The sequence below is a fragment of the Pavona decussata genome, unplaced genomic scaffold (genome assembly GCF_977016875.1).
Source record: "Pavona decussata unplaced genomic scaffold, jaPavDecu1.1 SCAFFOLD_217, whole genome shotgun sequence".
Lineage (NCBI taxonomy): Eukaryota > Metazoa > Cnidaria > Anthozoa > Scleractinia > Agariciidae > Pavona > Pavona decussata.
The window spans coordinates 1,579,791-1,594,107 of NW_028145622.1; the positions used below are offsets into that span (position 1 = coordinate 1,579,791).

The window sequence follows — 14,317 nt, forward strand, 5'->3', positions numbered from 1 at the left end:
TCAAATTCCCACATTTTTGAAAATACATGGTTTTTATCAATTAAACTGATTGGTCAATTTCAAGGTCCCAGTTTTGTGAACGGAAACTGGTCCCTCGCATTTTGTTACATTTCTGTAACAGCTGACAGGTATGAAGTAATACCCCAAAGATAAAAAATAAAGGCAATGAGGAACAAATTTTCTTTCCCGAAGAAATGACACTGTGACAGATTGAAAGTCTAAGGATCTAAACGCATGATCACAGCTTCTCTCTGAGACGTGATTCTTACATCGTGGGGTGAAATGTGTAAGCTCCGTTACTGAACAAGTGGCCAGCTTAGATGTCTTAATTTACCTTTCCGCAGAAAAAACAAACCGTCGCCGTCCTCTTTCAAAGAACGTTTTTATTACTTTTCAACATGTCAACACTCTGAAACTAAATAAGCTATACTGAGGTATGCTTGTTAACATTTTGAAGTTAAACTAAATAAGCTATACTGAGGTATGCTTGTTAACATTCTGAAGTTAAACTAAATAAGCTATACTGAGGAATGCTTGTTAACATTCTAAAGTTAAACTAAATAAGCTATACTAAGTGGGTTATCCAGTGACGTGAGAAGTATCTCCTGTATACTGGGCTTTCTTCTCTTGTTGTTTCCTGTTCTTATTTGCCTTTGGTGGTATACGATAATTATTCAAATGATCACATCATCCTCAATCATATTGTATCTTCATCTATTGATCATGTGTTGTAATTCATTTTTCTGGTGGGTGCCTCGCGTGGGAACTCGTTCCCAGCTCGCGCTCTGACCCTTTTGGGTTCTCTTTTGATATTTTCTCCAATGCAATTGCTTAGCAAAATAAAATACAATCAGGTTACAGGACTATGAACTACTTCATTACAAAGTTTCGTCCGTGTACTCTGGTTGAGGAGGGACCACCTCCCAAAACAAAACAAAACAACAACAGCAACAGACCAAAGATCAAAGAGGATCTCACAAACTAGGGAAAAGATATCCACCATTTAAAATTTTCTTCATAGATTCATGAAGGCCCTACTACTTTTTACTGTCCTGAATTAATATTTTGGGTCACTCGAGTAAATGTCTGCCTTGGAAAAACAGTTTAAGTTATAATATTTGTGATGGAATACAGTTGTGAAAAAAAAAAACAGTTTTCCTTGCTTGTGAGTAACTCCGCTTTTAAATAAGTGTGCAATAGATACTGAATAACCAGCCTAAATTTAATTAAGTTCCAAACTACTGCATTATGTAGTTTCTGTAATGCAATCTGTCTGTGAGTAATATGTCACCTTAGACCAAACCTTATTGACTGGAAAAAAAAAACTCAGTACCGGAAAGTAACACTTGCGTATAAACTGTACTCCTTTTGCTTACAATTTTCGCTCAAAATCGGGAGTGTGGCTTATCTGCGAGAACATCTACACAAGATTACGTAAATCTGCAATTTTCGAAACAAGCAAACTGAGCTCAAGTATGAAAAGAATTCAGTTTTGCAGAAGCAATTGCTAATTTGCTAATTTAAATGTAATTGAAACTTTCTGAATATTACTATACGATTTTCATATTGACTTTATTAAGCACTCAGTTTAATTCGTGTAAAACATATATAGACAAAATATTTTCATTTACGTCACAAGACATTAATTCTCACGTTTCTGCCCTCATTCCTTCAGCTCGATTTTAGGCATTTTAATTTTTTATGATTTTTTGCTCTTTTCTTATTATTACCACCCTTTATAATTCATGAAATAAACATTAAGTTCTTTATAAATTAAGAAAAAAAATAACAGTGCCTTACTATCGGCATCTGAGTAAAATGGCAGTTGTAACAGAAAAGAATTTTTAAATTAAAATAATAAAAAGTAATAACAATAATAATAAATATAATGATAATTTATTGAACTCACTTGTTGTGATTGACTGAATGAACGAGTTACATCAATGAAAACTTAAAAAGTCAATTTAATATACCCTTTATACATTAAATGAAATCTATGTACACTACATTGTAATTTATGAGGTAATCACGTCTATGATGAAGAGAAGTCATCTGTTTTTTTTATTCTAGACACCCCTTTTCTTGCATTTTGATAAACTAAAATCTTTTCTTTTTATACCAATTTACTGAAATTCTAGACACACTTCTTTCCACAATTTTATTAAGTTAAATTTTATCTTTTTCTACCAATTTACTGTAATTCTATTTAAACAACCAAGAAAAAAATTAAAAAAGTCTGAGATACTTCACGTCTAATTTGACTCTTTAAAATTGCACGGTTTTTCCAACCCATGGAGGAATTTGTCAAGTCCCACACTAGGCAACCATGAACCAATCTAAACCCTTTTAGCACAGAAGTTTATCGCTCAAAAATATTAAGACAATTTGTAGTGTAACTGGTTCAAAACTGTGTAAAGTGTCCAATCCTTATCTAAAAACGTTTGTAGTAAACTGTACGGTATATGATAACGACTTCGAAATATTCAAAATCACACGATAATTAAAAAAAAAAAAAAACCGGCAACAAGTATTTACAGTCTCTTGCACGAGTTCCTAACCATCCTTGTCTTGTCTTGATGATTCTTCATCATGTAAGCCGTCATAAATGATCCTCTGGTCTTTTCTTCATTTATAACAGCTCTGTGTTCAGCAGCTATAAAGCAAAGTCACCAAGGATTGAAGGTAAATTTGAGTGACAGCAACAAACGTCTGCAATAATTATCCATAATAGTGTTGCAGCAGCGGAGTGCTTTTCGTCAACATTTCCTGCATGTGTTAGTCTTCATCTACTTCCTCATGTTTTTAAAACTGTCCAAAAAATCGCCTCACTGATGAAAAAATATTTCGTGTGTAAGTTAGTTAATTTTTGTATAAGCAAGATACAAGTTTGTATAAGCAAGAAACCTCAAACGGTTACTAATTTTCAAGGCAACATTTAACAGGGGAGGAACGAAAAATTTCCAATGGTACAGAAGTCTTAAATGCTAACAACAGAAAGTCAGTAATCTTCCCAAACCTAAGCGATGAACGGGGAAACTGTACCACTGAAAACGTTTGGACTTTTTCCATTAAATTGAAAAGTAATAGGTTTCAAAACGCTAAATACAATGAGCTGCAAAAAGCAGAACAAGGAGAACAAGTCAATTCTCTTATTCAAACGTTGATCAGTGTACTCACAGAGGAGGTCAGCTACTCTTGTCCGCCTAATTCTAGTGTGACATCATCACCAATGAGTACAAACGGAGCCCAGTAATCTACTGCACTAAACTCGTCTGATTCTCTCATGGATTTCATGGCTTGGTTCAAAGCTGCACTGGCACTTTCACCTTTCATTAAGTGCTGATAGAATATTTTCATGAACTCCATAGTAGCCTCGTCATCAATCGCCCACAATGACACAAGAACAGACCGGGCACCAGCACCCAAAAATGCCCGTGCGATGCCAACCACACCCTCAGCCTTAATCTCCCCACGAGCACTATGACAGCAACTCAGCACGACCAACCTTGCTCGCATCTGAACATTCAGCACATCTTTCATCGTTAAAACGAAGTCTTCCTCGATAGGAGTCCGTGATACCTGTGAAGGATTTGGTGCTAAGAGAATTTCTCCTGTTTCCATTCGCCCATGTGCTGCAATGTGCACCAAAGCAACCGAAGAGAGTCTTTTCAATACTTCATTCTTCGTTGCATGCTCTCCAATTAGCGACGTAGTGTGAAGTATTCTCCCAATCATCTGCGCTTCTTCTCGTGCGAATGGCAGCTGCGGAAACTTCGTTCCCTCAAAAGTAACCTCCTGTATCCAAGGATCACCCACGAGAAGCGCCCTACTGTTAATGTGGTAATCAGCGGGACAATCTGCGATCAATTTCAAACTCGTCATCGATGGAGTGACACGCACTCTGAAAGATTCACAGAGGTACTTTGAATCTGTGTCCACGAATGCAGCGAAAGGAGCTAAACATAATGGACCCTCTGGGACGAATATTACTTCATCGTCAAGCAGCAAATCTTGGATGGGACTAATGACAATTTCATGCAATAAACTTAAAGCACTATTCCAGGGATTGGAGGACTGACTTTGTCTCTCATCGGAAGGGGACCTCTCGGCTCCTGTCATATTTAATGAACGATCCTCGCATTTAACATCAGCTCTTCCTCGAAGTTTCTTCATTGTGGTGTCTAAGAAAGTTTGGGCATTAACGTCACCGTCGGGGATTTGTTTTCTCCTTAACTGAACATTCTTTCCTTTCTGTAAAACCCAAAAAATGACTTCTTGGGCTTCCAGTGCTATAAAAACTGTATTGGAAGCAAAACCACTTAAAATGTCAGTTATAGTTTCCATTTCTGTGCAAGATTCGGCTTGGGTGTTTTTGGATGCATATTTGAACTCCATGAGATCATTCAGAGCCTGTGCACGTCCCTGCTCAGCAGATAAAAGAGCCTCCATGATCTTGTCTTGCTTTAACAACAAACGCCATAAACTAACGTACACCCTTTGGTACAAATTGCGCAAGCTCACCTTCCAGTCATCATTAAACGCAAGATCGCGCCTTACATCATTCAAAGCTGTGATACTCTGTCTGTGACAATCTATAGCCTTGGATAAACAGCCCATTGATTCAAAGTCAAATCCAAGGTTACAAAAGTGTTTGCCCGTTGTAACTTTGTCTCCCAATTGTTTTGCGATTTCTAGGCCTTGTTGATCAAATTGTATGGCTTTTTGGAAATCTCCAAGTCCTGCATAATCGCGCCCTACCATACCATACGCCTTTCCTTCAGTTGAGACGTCTCCCACTTTTCTTGCGATTTCTAGGCAACGTTCATGGTAGCCTATGGCTTTTTCGAAATCTCCGAGTTCAGCATAATTATTGCCTAGACTACCATACGCCTTTCCTTCATCTGAGACGTTCCCCACTTTTCTTGCGATTTCTAGACAACGTTCATTGAGGTTTATGGCTTTTTTTAACTCTCCGAGGTCTTGATAATGGTTGCCTAGATTAAAATAAGCCTTTCCTTCACTTGAAATATTTCCCACTTTTCTGGCGATTTCTAGGTCACGTTCATGGTTCTCGATGGCTTTTTTGAAATCTCCGAGTTCAGAATAAACGTTGCCTAGATTACGATACGCCGTTCCTTCTCTTGAGACGTCTCCCAGTTCTCTTGCGATTTTAAGACAAAGTTCTTGGTAGTGTATGGCTTTCTTGAAATCTCCGAGATCAAGATAATCGTCGCCTAGATTACCATACGCGACTCCTTCACTTGAGATGGTTCCCATTCTTCTCGCGATATCTAGGGAGAGTTCATGGTAGTATATTGCTTTTTTGGAATCTCCCAAGCTGCTATAATCCGTACCTAGATTGCCATACACCATTCCTTCAGCTGAGATATCTCCAACCTTTATTGCGATTTCTAGGGAACGTTCATGGTAGTGTATGGCTTTTTTGAAATCTCCGAGTTTGGTATAAGCGTTACCTAGATTACAATACACTTTTCCTACACTTGAGTCCCCCATTTTTTTTTTTTTTACGATTTCTAGGCAACGTTCATAGTACTGAATGGCTTTTTTGTAATCTGCGAGTTCAACGTACTCGTTGCCTAGATCACAACGCACCAGTTCTTCCATAAAAACGTCTCCCACCTTTGTTGCGATTTTTAGGCAACATTCATGGTAGTGTACGGCTTTTTGGAAATCTCCAAGTCTTGCATAATCGCGCCCTACCATAACATACGCCTTTCCTTCAGTTGAGACGTCTCCCACTTTTCTTGCGATTTCTAGGCAACGTTCATGGTAGCCTATGGCTTTTTTTAACTCTCCGAGGTTTAGATAATCGCTACCTAGATTACCATACGCCTCTCCTTCACTTGAAATATTTCCCATTTTTCTGGCGATTTCTAGTTCACGTTCATGGTTCTCGATGGCTTTTTTGAAATCTCCGAGTTCAGAATAAACGTTGCCTAGATTACCATACGCCGTACCTTCTCTTGAGACGTCTCCCACTTCTCTTGCGATTTTAAGACAAAGTTCATGGTAGTGTATGGCTTTTTTGAAATCTCCGAGATCAAGATAATCGTTGCCTAAAATAGCACACGCCGCTGCTTCACTTGAGATGGTTCCCATTCTTCTCGCGATCTCAAGGGAGCGTTCATGGTAGTATATTGCTTTTTTGGAGTCTCCCAAGCTGCTATAATCCGTACCTAGATTGCCATACACCATTCCTTCAGCTGAGATATCTCCAACCTTTATTACGATTTCTAGGGAACGTTCATGGTAGTGTATGGCTTTTTTGAAATCTCCGAGTTTGGCATAATTATTGCCTAGATCATTATACACCTTTCCTTCAGCTGAGACCTTCCCCACTTTTTTTACGATTTCTAGGAAATGCTCATGGCATTGAATGGCTTTTTTGTAATCTCCGAGTTTAAAATACTCGTCACCTAGAACCCAACGCACATCTCCTTCCCTAAAGACGTCTCCCACCTTTCTTGTGATTTCTAGGCAACATTCATGGTAGTGTACGGCCTTTATGAAATCTCCATGTCTGTGATAAACGTCCCCAAGATTCCAAAAAACCTGAAACTCTTGAAATTTGTCTCCCGATTCCTTTGCAATTTTAAGTTCACGTTCATGGTATTGTAGAATTGCTTCGAGATATCCTTGGATGTCATTGTCAGTGATGCAACCTTCTCTACGGCTGTCATTTCCATCTCTGCCAGTTTTGACCAAAAAGGTGCCTCTTTCCTGTCAAATATAAACATAACTGTTTCTTGAAACAGTTTGATTCAAATTGGACGCTGTTAGTTTCGCTCGTTGAATAAATGGATATCGGAAAAGTTGTTTGATGATCATCTGTTTTAAACTTGTTGTTGATATAGGCTCTCGACTGGCAAATATTGCACAGTTAATTCACTTTGAATCTACTTGATTTTCGACTGTAAGGAACGAGAACACTTTAACAACCAATCTTAATCCTTTAGAATCCACATCATTGTCATCATAATCATCTTCGATCATCATTGCTATTGTACCTCAACAAAGCGGGCAAGTAAGACAATGGCTCGTCGCCTTTTGCGACGATGACTAAAAGAAAAAACAACGACATATTACAAACTAAATTCGATTTTGAGACGGCATTACGACTTTATATTGACTTTATATTGGGCGGAGTCGCGAAGCGAAGGAGTCCAATACGGAATATATTTTCTCTCAACGCCGTCAATATAAAGTCGTAATGCCGTCTCAAAATCGAATTTAGTTTTCTTATCGCGATACTGACATTTTGTTGGAGAGAGAAAACGAATAAAGTACAAATCGAGCGCTGATTGAAAGAGAAATTCTTATACTTTAGTTAAACTGTAGCCATGGTAATATCTGTTCGCGAAATTTTTTCTCGGGGCGGGTAATTTGAATTTTTGGCTTTAATTTTTACGTTAAAACAAAGAAAATGCAAAAATTTACAGTCCATAAAGCACCTACCATTGATGAAATAGACGAGCTAGTAGGTTTGAACATTTTACCAGCAAATTTTATTGAAAATTTTTTCCCTCCGAGATATAAACAACAACAAGAAAACAGTGATGAATAAACCTCACAACCAGAAGCAAGAATAAAAAGAGCAACCATACTAGTGCCCAAAAATGAAAACAGAGCATTGTTATCCTAGCTTAGATGCCGTGGAGATTTGGAAATTTAAAAGAAACCAAGCGGCGAAGAATACTGTAAAAATTGCCGAGTCTGCCGTTCGGCGCTACGACAAGAATATCAAATTGACAGACCTGGGCCATGAAAGAGAACGCAGCAGAGCTCTTCGAGCAATTTTTTCTAGAGATAAAGAGACATCAGAAAAGAAACAGATCCTTTTGCTTTGAAAATGCCATACTTTATTGGAATTTAAGCTCATTGTTATTTACCGTGGCCGCTTTCACACTCAAGAAAGTCTTTTAAGTAAATTTCTCTTATGCTTCATCGAATTTATAATCACTCTTTTTCGCTTACCTTCAAGAAAAAAGTTGTATCCGCTGTATCATGGTACACGTTCACCACAAAAAAATTTTATAAGTGGTCCTTGAACAGTTTCAGAAGCTTTGTAAACTCAAATGAAAAGAAATAAACAACACCATCCAACGTCGCATGTTCAATTTTGATCTGTGCGAGCCGAACCCGTTTAAGTGCCGTGCTGTCATGCTTACATGACAGTTTTTGAGCCAATCAGAAACCGTCATTTTGAGACGACAATATCGCAAAATAACGTCGTCTCAGCGCAATGGGAAGATCCCCCAGGATCGCGATAAAGACAATTATTAAATTCTCAGCCTCGGATAATGCATTTCTAGTGTTCTGATTGGTTCACTAAATCCCGGTTATCAGCTCATATACTGTAGTTTGACCTTATATGGAAAACGATTGCCACAGGTGTCGCTAAGCTAATTTTTTTTTCGGCGTTCTCCGGAAAATGAAGGGTAAAAAAAAAAAAGAAAAGAAAGAAATACCAGACAATGCCATTTCAATATAACAACAATAAAAGCCACAAAGTTCGATATGACACTATTTAATGGTACGTATCTCTGAAGTTTCCTTTAAAATCTTTAAAATTGCAAGATTTTACGATTTAGATCACATAACAACAACAACAATTATAACAACCGGTGACCTTCAAAAATTTCAGGATGGCTTGCAAATCCTGGCGGTAAGAGTCGAAGAAATTTCTCAAGAAGAACTTTATGCCGGCGTTTATGTTTTTACGCATTTACGAGGACTTCAGGAAAAGTTCATCTATGAAATCCGTACGAGCGGCGGCCATATTGTTCGTTTCCGTCGTTCGGCACCACTCAGCAAAACATTTGCACAAATGGGCACAGCTCTTACGCTTCTCGAAAAGCTTGAAGTTGAAAAACTTGCACTGAATGCTTGTCTCAGTGAGGTTAAGCCTCGTGCACTTGGACTTGCCTGAATTGTTTTAAAACTTCTGCGAGGAATTCAGTTCAGCATAAAAAAAAGCCGTCCTTAATCCCTTCCTTCGCTCGGCACCACACAGCAAAACATTTGCTCAAATGTGCACAACTACTACGCTTCTTGATGAGCTGAAACTTCAAAAGCACTTGAATGCTTGTCTCAGAAAGGTTGTAACTCGTACATTTAAACGTTTCTTAAATTTGAGATGTCCGACTGTGTCCGATCTTCTTCGCTTTCGATTTTTCATTCAACTCCGTTTGCAAAGAGCTGCACGTGTCATGTGATCATTACGTTTCGCGCGCTTTTGTCGGAAGTTGCCTCAACATCCGGTAGTTTTAATTTGAAAGAAATTTTTACTTCAAATAAAATACAGTAAACTTCAATAGCAATATCCAAACGCGGAGAATTTAATGTAACAATTATTCCATTCGCGCTTATTGGATATGAGATTAGTTATAGCCAACGTTGGCTATTTACCATCTTATATCCAACGCGCGCTCATGGAATAATTGTTAATGGTAGTTAAAAGGATAGAAACGTACTTAAACTTTCAAATTTTAAATATAAGGACAGGTTTTAACAGAACTTACACGACGGCCTTTTCGAAAGTGGGAAATTGTGTTCTAAAATAACTGCATTGAAAGTTTGCCTTCTTTGTTTTAGTTTTTCCCCTTCTTACTTCTATTTATTCTTTCCTAGCTAACTGAACCAAAATTTTATGTCCTAGGGACAAAATTATCACTTTGTAATAACGGTCGGTTTGGCAGAAAATATATTCGCCATGGGCAGAGAGACAAGCGACGAAACCCAATATGGAAATTTTTTTGTCCCAAGTAGCCATCAGTGTACAGCCTAGACAAGGAAATGAATCGAGCCTCATTTGGAATTCTTTTGATCGCTAAGGAAGCAGTAAGCATCTGAAACCATCCTTCTGCATAACAATGTTGTAATAAAAATTACATAAATAATAAATGGAAATTTCGTTAGAATCCATGGAGTGGCTCTTCACTCCACTGTTTCCAGGTCGAATCGGTATTTGGAAATGTTGGTTTAAAACCTCACTATCCGGCCACCCACTTCCTCTACCACCTCTTGAGTCACGTAAGAAGCATTTCAGTCGGTTCATTGATAACTTTGCAGCTAGAGGGCTAAGTTATGCAACCTTCAAGCTGTACCTTGGGGAACATAGCCTGCTCATTGTCTTTGAACAGGTGAAACTGTCATGTAAGTCATCAGCGTAAAACCATCAACGTTTAAATTGTTGCACCTTAAGGTGCATTTGTCTGCTAATAGCATTTCGAAAGCGGCCAGGAACCAAACCTTCAGGCAAGGCAACAGCCAGATGACAGAATGTTATGACTTATTGTGTCAAGAGCCCTCAACAGATCTAGCAGCTAGAAATACCACCCTGACCCCAGTTGTTCAAAGGCCGGATAACCTTATCCAGTGGATAAGTCACTATCGAACAGTTTCAATCTGTGCAAAGATTTCAGGATTTCCTCTTGTACAACCGAATATGTGCACTGTAACCACTGCTTAGTTGGCGAGTGTACGAAAACCTTGGAAAACATTTAACGTGAAGTATATTTTAGACGCTGAAGAGTGCCTTATCCAGTGGATAAAGTTATCCGGCCTTTGAACAACTGGGGCCTGATCATTATAAATAGATTTTAAAGCATCGCTGTGAACTCCAGGCACTTGTCAGTCTGAGAAATATAACGGGATTTGTTTGTTTGGAAGGTGAAGACTTTCGTGTGATTCACTTTCGGAGAGACAACCAAATAGTCGCAATGCTACAGGTTTCTGGAGTGCTTTTCATTTGAGTATCGAAAGCAAATCGCGTTTGGTTTTGTTTTGCTATACTGCTCTCTATACCGCGCCATTTTCTCAATCAATGGAAGCCAAACCAAAACTAACATTGACTTGCTCTTGGTAAGGGTCACATGCATTCCCTTCGAATTTTGATTGGTTCATTGTACTGCTTACGTCTTTGTGGTTCGTCAGAGTAATTACGTTGGATTTGGTTTTGCGACGTTCAATCTAAAACCTTTTTGATATTCTATAAGCGTTGCTAATTAAGTAGTTTTTGTTAACAACAACAACAACAACAACAACAACAAAATAAATAAATAAATAAACACTGAAGAAAACTTGAATTGTTGTTTATCAAACTTACTTTTGGAGTTTCTGACAGATCCTTCGCTGCCGCTTCCCCAGTACCTTGCAGCTTGTTTTGCTCGCTCACCGACCTGCTCCTTAATTCCAACAACTTCTGGTTGCTTTCGTCAATCTTACATTAGTCAAGATTTCTTATACGTAAAAAACAAAGGTTATAAAGGATTTCACAAACCTTTACGGGGAATACCGATAATGATGATGAGTGGTCATTAACAAGACTAAAATACTTGGATTTAAAGACGTTGCATATGACACTCGATACCAAGCTATGTTTGGACTTAAAACTTTCGGCCTTTTTCCGTTTAAAACAGCTGTAAGTCGAAGTACTAAAGAAAGGTTCAAAAGAATAATTTAAGAGGCCCTGCGCCTAAGAAGCTATGGTTGATTTCCCGCCAAAAAATAAAATCGGCAGATTTTTATCTCTCAAGTAGAGGTCACCAGATACTTGTTGGCTTCACACTAGAGCTTGTAAGTATAATCTAAGTGCACTTGAAACCTACTTTGAGTGTGAAGGGGTAAAACCTACCAACTTAAACTTTACTTAGTGACCATGGAAACGTTCGTAGTTCAAAGAAGCCGAAGTACGCCGCTAAGTATGGCCAACACCACACTTGAGAACGTACTTGACCAATAGGAAAAGGGAAACCAACTGAAAGCCACGTGCTGCGGTGCCAGAACAGATAGACATTTTGCCGTGAACTAAAATTAATCCAAAAAAATCAAAATAGATGGCTGGAGATACGCCTCGCAGTTTGAGGACTCCATGGAACAGTCTTTAATGTGTTAGTAAACATAAAAAAGAAGCAAAAGCCGATACAAATAGTTAAACTTACGATCGTATTTGAATTTCATCTTTACAGACAGCCTGAACCATCGATTTTCAGTTCAGAAGATGTCGCCTGTTCTTTTGTTTTGTCGCCAAGTACTCGTAAACAATCAAGTACCTATGCATTTCCTGTAATGTTAAAACTCTCTGAGTTAAAATTAAAGACAAAATAAAGAGTAAAGAGTTCCGTTGCAAAGGCTCCATGATTTTCCGGCGAGCAATCGCATTTCTGATTTTACCGCGAAAGATGATTGACAGCTTGTGCTTCAAGGGTATACTTTGTCACCAGGTGTGAGTAGTGAGGGGGGGACCAGTTAGGCCTCTTTTTCGCGGGGGATTCTCATTAATACGCGGGGGCATAAATTAACACCGATGATGTCACCGCCTATTGTCTTGATTACTCATTATAGGATGACGTCATATTTTATTTTAGCCTTACCAACAGGTTATGAACTGGTTTGACAGGTTTATCAATGATGTCATGCTCTATTTTTAACTTATGGCAGTCATGGGCGGTATCACCGGTTTGACAGGTTTTTGAAGTTATTTTTGGATACATGATGTCATATAGTACATGCATAAATACTTTATTGTATAGCTCCTCTTTGGAGGCCTTTCCGCCATACGTGAAAATAAAAATAAAAATAATTCAAACTATTTACATTTGGATGGTAACATAGAGAGAAAGAAAAAAATACGATAATGAAAAAAACTATGAATTGAAAAGATTCTTAAAAAAGTCTCTTTTTCAAAACGCTAAGACTTGCCGTGTCTCTGAAATGCTTCGATAAATTATTGTAGACTTTTGCTCCACGGAAGGCGAAAGCCCTTTGGCCACTCGCAAGCTCCAGGATCTACAATTTCTAAGCTAAAGAATCTGCATTCGGAAGTCTTTTTAGAAAAAACAAAACACAAATACGCGCGACACCCACGCGTGTGTCTGAGTAAAATAAAGACACATAACGACGAATAGCCAGTTTGTCTCCTTTTGGCCGTTTTGGCGTGGTTTTGGTCTTTCAGGCGTGGTTATGGCCTTTCTGGCCTGTGTTTGGCCTTTTCTGACACTCTATATAACCTGACTTTTACCGAAAACTCGGAGATAATGAAAAAATATTTGTCGTTTGTGTTTCTCGCCTAAATTAACTAAGCACCTTTCCCGCCTAATGACTAAAAAAGATTCGTTTCAGGTTGAGCTTTGTTGAGGATTAAAGAGTTAATACAGTCTTTTGTTGGCTTTGTTTATTACAGCGCTCGGATTAAGAATGTTCCGGTTCATAAATTCCTTCCTCCTAAATTGTGCGTGTTAAAACACACACAGAGATTTCACAATGTATCTATCTTAATAGAGTCGATTATGTTTGATGTTAATGGCTGTCCACCTTTACTTACGTTAACAAGGGTCAATGCGCTTTTGGTTTCAGATAAGAGACTTAAGTTCTTGTGCAACCTCTCTTCACGGTCCGTTAGCCACTAATTATGCAGAAGCAGTGACTTAAACCAAAAGCTACATTTGCATAAAAACTCTACGGAAAAAGCCAATTAACTTATCATAAACAATAGACAGCTTAACTTGGTAGAAATAATCAATTAAAACACAATCAAAACACGCGACTCCTAAATGCTTGCTATTAAACAACGCACATTTCTTGAGAGACCTAAAAAGAACTTTATTGCCTTTAAATAGAGAATTAAAAAAATATAAAATTGTTTAACTACCAGAGATTTTGAAGGAATTAAGGTAACTCTCAACTCTATATCCGAATCGCCGAGTTTGCTTTCGTATGTTTATGCTTCTACTCCTCCTCCTCCTCCTCCTCCTCCTCGGGGAAAACTTCCACCTCCACAACCACCACCACCGGTGGTGGTGGTTGTGGAGGTGGAGGATTTCCCCGAGGAGGAGGAGGAGGAGGAGGAGGAGGAGTAGAAGGCGGAGGAGGAGGAGGAGGAGGAAGAGGAGGCAAGGTTTGCAAAAACAGAAATACACCTTTTGCGTTCATTTATAGAAAATATTCGTTCGTGTCAATAGGTGTTTTGTTAAGGTCAACATATAACCAAAAATAAACTTCAGTTACGCGAAAGAAACCTCCAAGAACGACATTTACATATGTATTAACATTCAAAAGCATCAACAGGGCTCCTTTTGCCATTCATTTCCAGAAATTGCATCAACGCCAATAGGCTACCAATTGCATCATTGGAAAATCATTTTTCTAGAAAATAAACTCATTAACGGATAAGTACTAACAATCTATTGCATCTTTACACAACCATTTCAATGAGGGTAACATTTTTTTAGTGCAAAAAGACAAGCCCAAGTGTCATCATAACATTCAACTATTTGAAAAAAAAAAAAATTGAAAT

The 14,317-nt window shown here is 38.3% G+C and overlaps 1 protein-coding gene across 2 annotated transcripts; it reads right to left on the reverse strand.

The window, feature by feature from the left end:
* Nucleotides 1-363: 363 nt before the first annotated feature.
* LOC146459755 (uncharacterized) lies at nucleotides 364-11,451 on the reverse strand. 2 transcript variants are annotated; one of them, XM_085088999.1, is made up of 3 exons: nucleotides 11,129-11,408; nucleotides 3,178-6,741; nucleotides 364-2,653 (listed from the first exon to the last, which is right to left on the reverse strand). In XM_085088999.1, the coding sequence occupies exon 2, from the start codon at nucleotides 6,214-6,216 to the stop codon at nucleotides 3,190-3,192; it is 3,027 nt and encodes a 1,008-aa protein (XP_084945125.1). In that variant the 5' UTR covers nucleotides 6,217-6,741; nucleotides 11,129-11,408; the 3' UTR covers nucleotides 364-2,653; nucleotides 3,178-3,189. The 2 variants fall into 2 exon arrangements, with proteins under 2 accessions (XP_084945125.1, XP_084945126.1); XM_085089000.1 differs by lacking the exon at nucleotides 364-2,653 and adding an exon at nucleotides 2,660-2,828 and having other exon boundaries at nucleotides 11,129-11,451.
* Between the last annotated feature and the right edge of the window lie 2,866 nt (nucleotides 11,452-14,317).

What these genes read in the sequence shown, in the direction of transcription:
- LOC146459755 (XM_085088999.1), bottom strand. Translation starts at nt 6,216, where the DNA reads ATGGTGTATGGCAATCTAGGTACGGATTATAGCAGCTTGGGAGACTCC.